Source organism: Glycine max, chromosome 9 (genome assembly GCF_000004515.6).
Source record: "Glycine max cultivar Williams 82 chromosome 9, Glycine_max_v4.0, whole genome shotgun sequence".
In the NCBI taxonomy this organism is placed as follows: domain Eukaryota; kingdom Viridiplantae; phylum Streptophyta; class Magnoliopsida; order Fabales; family Fabaceae; genus Glycine; species Glycine max.
Window position 1 is genome coordinate 8285415 of NC_038245.2, and position 6886 is coordinate 8292300.

General features: G+C 36.6%; 1 protein-coding gene across 1 annotated transcript; it reads left to right on the plus strand.

Moving 5' to 3' along the window:
- Positions 1-4776: 4776 nt before the first annotated feature.
- On the plus strand, positions 4777-5469 carry LOC112997813 (uncharacterized). The gene is made up of 2 exons (XM_026123897.1): positions 4777-4963; positions 5171-5469. The coding sequence occupies exons 1-2, from the start codon at positions 4777-4779 to the stop codon at positions 5467-5469; spliced, it is 486 nt and encodes a 161-aa protein (XP_025979682.1).
- Positions 5470-6886: the final 1417 nt, after the last annotated feature.

Here is a 6886-nt window from a genome sequence, read left to right on the forward strand (position 1 = left end):
TAGCTTACTTCACCCAAAATGTGAATTGTATTCAATCCCTTTCCATTGTATGTGGTTAGTGCCTATGATCTGCTACAAACTATCCAAACCACTTAAGTAGTAGCCAACCCCCGTGGCTTAAAATGTATTTATTAATTCATGTTAAGGTAAAAAACAATACAAGGTATGGTAAATACCTCAGCCAATTGAAGTTTTCCAGTTTCCACAATAAATTTTTACTGTCCAGCATCTAGCAACCAACGCATGGCTGGGTGCTGGACAGATTCTATATATATATATATAGATAATTGTTCCAATAAATATTCACAAGTATTACCAATACCACGACCAATAAATTTTAAAAATATTCGTCAACAGCAAGTGCAAGCATGCATTAAACACTAACACAAACACATGAACAAAGTTGGAGAGATTAAAATAACGAATGTATTATAAATTTAGAAAATTATCACTATGTTTGCAACATTAAAAGGAAAAAATAGTCATACCATTTTACATGCTATAAAAGATTACCAAGTTGGTATTTTTCAAGAGCTTCATACTATTAGAACTCTTTAAAAGATTAGAAAAGTCGACACATGAAAAATCCATAAAAATTATTTACACCACACACATTCAAATGTGCACTAACAAAATTGTAAAATCTTGTCCTTACCTTCAGACAAAGATTACGTATAACAAAAGTTTTCTTGACATGCGACCTAACATCATCTGGTAATTCAAACTGCAACAAATTGATTTGAAATTCCAATGTATAGCAGAAGAGTTAGGATGTAAAGGACAAAAACACAAAGCATAAAAAAACCATTGCCGTGAACAATCTAGTTAAGAAATACATATTTTCCAAAAGATATTACACGTGAAATGAATGAGAATAAAGAAATTGGGGACTTCAAAGAACACATATCTCTGCCCTTGCTGGTGGGGTCTGAGAAGGGTAGATGTGTGTTGCCTTACCCCTGCATGCACAGAGGCTGTTACCAAGATTTGAGTACAAGACCTCTATTTATGACTCACAATCATACATCCTTACTATTGTGCCAAGGCAAGCACTCATTCGACTATGATGATTTACCATTGAACTATGATGATTATCCCAAATTCTGTCCTTTCCATATTTGCCATGGTATTGTCCTTGTAAAATTCTATGATGAGAGTCATTAAGCAACTTAGTAAACCAACCCATTTCATGCAAAATTATTCACATTTAGGTACATTTTCAAAACAAGAAACAATTTAGTTACAAAAAAGTACCTAACATGTTTGGTCTTTCATTTCCATAGGAAATTGGCTTCATTTTCTTCTATCCACATCCTATGATCCAAATGATCCATGGGAGCCAACCAAGGAATATTCAAATCACGTTGAACCTGTTTAATTTGACCATTGAACGATAAATGTTTAAGGTTGAACTGTTTCAATATTGGAGGAGGATAATTAATTTTTTTGCATAAATTAATATAAATTCATGTTTCAAATGAAATTTCAATGATGATGTGAGAGTCTTTGCATGCATGAATGAGGGTTAATATTATACATAGGCCCTACCATTTGTTGGAATTGGGACAATTTCCCCTGTGATTCACCGCTTTTAGTGAGCAAGCTTTTCTCTAGTTGATCCCTCGTCACATATTTACACATATGGCAACAATAAAAAAAGAATTAATTACTTAAACATTTTAAAAAAAACATATAACAAAAATAAATATTTAGATAAAAAAGCATGAATGTAGTTCTCCAACCTGTTTTTTGTTCTTGTGAATAGGGTTGTCACTAGGACCTCTAAAATTCTCAGGTTGACAATGAGATGCAAAAAGGCCAGTTTGACAGCACAAAATACACTTATCCTATTAACGCAATTAGACATTGCAAATACAAAGCATTGTGCAAGGGCTTTGTTGACTAGGTTGTAATAAACAAATATATATTAATCACGAAATAATTGTCATTAAATTAACAAAGTATTTTATAATGTTTACAACAAACGTGAAAAACACCATAGAATCTTGTCCTATGTCATATATAGCTTTTTAAATGACATGTTTTTAACTTGTAAAAAATATGCTGTCCAATTTTTGTGAATTGTTGTTATGGCCTCAATGTCTAACAGTGTTCCATCACCAAATCACTACAAAATTTAAAATATACAAATTAGTGACGTACATGTAAAATTATTAAAAACTCATAGTCAACTAACAATTCAAACTTGTAAAAGTAAATATGCCATGTTCCATTCATTTTTCAAACCTCTGCTGACTATGTTCCACATCTAATGCATGACATAGTAACCACACTCATAGCCTCCGGTTTGAACATGACTCTAAATTCAATATGAAAAATATTTAACAATGTAGAATTACAAAGTTACAAAATGTCTCAAGTCAAAGAGAAGCATTGATTAAACGATTAACCTTTTGCTTCAATCCAATGAGGTGCATGTTGATATGATTTACCATCCAAACTAGTCTTTAATGTCTTCATCGCACTAGTTTAAAAAAAATCAAGACATGTATGACAAAAATGTATTTATGTTTCCTAGTTCAGAATACACTAAATGAGTTATAATTTAATACTTAACTTGTTAATTGCAGCTTTGATGTAAATATCAGGCTTCTTATGCAACGAACAGAACCAAACAACAATATTGTCCCTAGGACACACAACAACAAGCTGTCAATGGGCCTTGAATTCGAGAAAAATTAGGTAGATATTATGCAAACATTCTATTAAAGCACTTGAAAGATTTTACTTACTGATTCAAGTAAGCTCCTAGGTAAACCTCTCATTGTGATTTGTTTACCCATGTTTCAATGTAATGTTGACATTGATCACACTTATCCTTTGCATTGTGTATGGATTGAGGCTCAAGGAATCCATACACCGAACCATGAACCTACCTTGTACTTGTTAATCGTTATTTACGACTAACTTTTGTATTGAATAGTTACATAAAATTAACCTCTTTCCCCTAATTTATGGTTCTTTTTGTAGGAATTGTACATATTCTCATGTTTAGTTTGATTTTATATAGTGAATACTCCCATTTTGTGAATTAATGTTGAAATCACTTCAATTTCAGGCTAAAAGAAGAGAAGGTTGAAACAGCTGGTGTCTCGCTAAGCAAGGCATGTGCGCTTAGCGAGTGACATCCGCTAAGCGAGGCATGCAGCTCGCTTAGCGTGCTGGGAAACCCTAGAAGAGGATCAATCAGAGATATGCTTGCTCAGCGTGCCACAAGCTTGCCCAACGAGTCATTTGTCTCTTCTCGCGCTCAGCGTGCCCAGCTCGCTAAGCCAAAATTCACTTACTCTCACTTAGCGAGTCAATCTCGCTAAGCGAGCCTTTAGAATCTGAAATGTCAAGGAGCCTTTAAAACACTGAAGTTGGTGGAAACTAGGGAGGAGTCGAAAAACAGAGCCAAGGGTGAAGTTAGAGCGACAAAAACGAAGCCACCAAGAGAGTCTATGTTAAAGGGGTGAGATTAGGGTTGTAGAGGTTGAAGAAGACATCCTCAACCATTCTTAGCCATTTTCTTCCCTCAAAATTTGTCCTTTGTATTGAAAGCTCATTACTGGTAATGGAAGGCTAAACCTCTTGGTTGGGAAGTTCTGCTGAACCTTTGATGTAATATTCTTTCACTATCTATTTAATGTTGTTTTTATGTGTTCATTGCTTCTATCCATGCTTATTTTTACATGCTTGTGGCTTGATCACCCATTTGTACGTATAGTTAGGATTTTTAGCATTGGGAAGTGCTTTAAAGCCTTAGAACATGATAGGGCAAGCTAGAAAACTGTATGTCTAGAAATGGAGTGCAACAATCTAGTCCATATTATGTTGTAGACTTAATGCAACTCTTTTAGACTGAGTTTGTTGAGGGATCAAGGACGAGGTTTAAAGAGAGTTAAGCCCATTCGCTCGAGGGATCTTGGTTTTGGTAATTTTTCAGCATAAGAACACTAAGATAACATTAAATAAAGAAAAATATATAGCAACATCAAGGTAGATTCAGTAGAACGACCCAACTCTTTCTCACTTGACTGTTTTTACTTCTCAAATCGTAGATATTTAGTTTATAGTTAACTAGATTTTCACACAAAAACCCAACTTGATATTTATTTTGCTTTTGGTTGTGTACAAATGTTTGCCCATTGAACATACATTTTTTGAGTGAAAGAAATTCCCTATCGATACGATACTTGGTTCTTACCTTTTTATATTACTTGGGTGACTCGGTGCACTTGCCGAATAGCATCGTAGAAAGAGTAGCTTTAACAAGTTTTTGGCGTCATTGTTGGGGAATTTCTTTCCACTTAGATAGTATAGTTCAGTTTGTAGACATTTATTCTTTATTCTTTGATTGATTTTGTGAATAGTTAGTTAGGATTTAAGTTTCTCTTGATTTGGTTAACTGTTGCTCTGTTTAGTACTTCTTGTATGCGAGGTAACTCTTTAGCAGGGAATTTAGCTCCATTAGATTTGGAGATAGAAGGCAGTTGCAGAAGAAACAACGCAAAGAGAAGGAGAAAATTTTTGCAGGAAAGGACAACACAACCAAGTTTGGAGGAAGCTCAATCATCTAAATCATCTTCAGCACTCCCAGAGTTAAGAGACTCGGAAGTAGGTGCATCCGAAGCTCATATCATGTCTGAAGATCAACCACATAGGGTGACTCTTGAAGACTATTCTAGCTCGACCGTGCTGTAATTCTTTACAAGCATCGCGCGACCGGAAGTTCAAGCTCACAACATCATATATCCTCATTCCTTGATTTAGATGATTCAAGGAAATTTGTTTCATGGTTTGCCAAATGAAGACCCTTACGCACACCTTGCTACTTATATAGAAATCTGCAATACTGTGAAAATTGCAGGTGTGCCGGAGGATGCAGTGAGGCTTAGTTTGTTCTCATTTTCCTTGGCTGGAGAAGCCAAGAGGTGGCTGCACTCGTTCAAGGGAAACAGTTTAAAGACTTAGGAGGAGGTTGTAGAGAAGTTTTTGAAGAAATATTTCCCTGAGTCTAAGACAGCTGAAGGCAAGGCAACTATCTCCTTATTCCATCAATTTCAAAATGAATCCCTAAGTGAAGCGCTTGAGAGATTCCGTAGCTTGTTGTGGAAGACACCAACTCATGGATTCTCTGAGCTGATTTAGTTGAATATTTTTATAGATGGTTTGAGACCGCACTCCAAGCAGTTATTGGATGCTTCTGCTGGAGGAAAAGTTAAGTTGAAGACTCCTGAAGAAGCAATGGAACTTATTGAAAATATGGCTGCTAGTGATCATGCTATTTTGCGTGATCGGACTCATGTACCTACAAAGAGAAGCCTGCTAGAGATTTCTTCACAAGATGCACTGTTGGCGCAGAACAAGCTGCTAGCTAAGCAACTAGAATCATTGACGGAGACACTTAGTAAGCTTCCAAGCCAATTGCAAGCAACTCAACCTTCACATTCAACAGTTCTGTAGGTTGGAGGTTCTAGTATATGTGGAGGAGCGCATGAGTCTGGCTGCTATATACCCCTTGATGATGCTGCAAAAGAGGTGAATTATATGGGAAATCAACATAGACCAGGGTTTAATACCAGTGGATTTGCAGGTTACCAGCAAGGTGGCCATTTTAATCAGAATCAAGGGTAATGGAGATCTCATCCTGGAAACTAATTCAACAAAGAACAAGGAGGACTATCCAGCAGGCCTCATAATCAAGGGCCTAGACTTTATGAGAGGACCACCAAGCTAGAGGAGACTTTAGCTCAATTCATGAAAGTTTCAATGTCCAATCACAAGAGCACAGAGTCTGCTATAAAGAACCTGGATATTCAAGTAGGACAGCTAGCCAAACAGATAGCTAAAAATTCTTTTGGAAGTTTTGGGGCCAACACTAAGAAAAATCCCAAAGAAGAATGCAAGGCTATCATAAATAGAAGCAAGAGGGAAACCATAATAGAAGATGAAGGGAGGAATAGTGATGAGCAAGAGTTAGTGGCTGAAGAAGAAAAAGTAAAAAAAGAAGATCATATGAGGGAGAAAGAAATAAATGATGAGGAGGAAAAAGAGGAAGAAGGAAAAGAAGAAAAAAATGAGAAAAAGAGAAAGAGAAGAAAACAAAGAGTGAGTTGGCCAGAGAAAAGAAGAAGGAGATTGTCTCATGTTCAGGGAAGGAAGCACCATACCCTTTGGTGCCGTCCAAGAAAGACAAGTAACGACACTTTGCTCGTTTCCTTGATATCTTTAAGAAATTGGAGATAACTATCCCATTTGGTGAAGCCTTGCAACAAATGCCACTCTACTCCAAGTTTCTGAAAGATCTGATTACCAAGAAGGGCAAATATAGCCATAGTGATAATATTGTGGTGGAGGGAAACTGCAGTGTTGTTATCCAAAGAATCCTTCCACCTAAATATAAGGATCCAGGGAGTGTCACAATCCCTTACTCTATTAGTGTGGTGTCAATTGGAAAAACTCTCATTGATTTGGGGGCTAACATAAATTTGATGCCTTTCTCCATGTGCAGAAGGATTGGAGAGCTAGAAATTATGCCAACAAGAATGACATTGCAGCTGGCAGATCGATCTATCACAAGGCCTTATGGGGGTGGTTGAAGATGTTTTGGTCAAGGTGCGACAATTCACCTTCCCTGCAGACTTCGTGATCATGGATATTGAAGAGGATGCTGAAATCCCACTAATCTTGGGTTGTCCCTTCATGTTAACTGCCAATTATGTGGTGGATATGGGGAAAGGTAATATGCAAATGGGAATAGATGATCAAAAGATCACATTTGATTTGTTTGATGCAGAAAAGCACTCACTTGACCGGAATATTTGTTCCAAGATGGATGAAGTTAAGAATGAGATGGTTCTGATGGCTAGAGCCAAGCTTG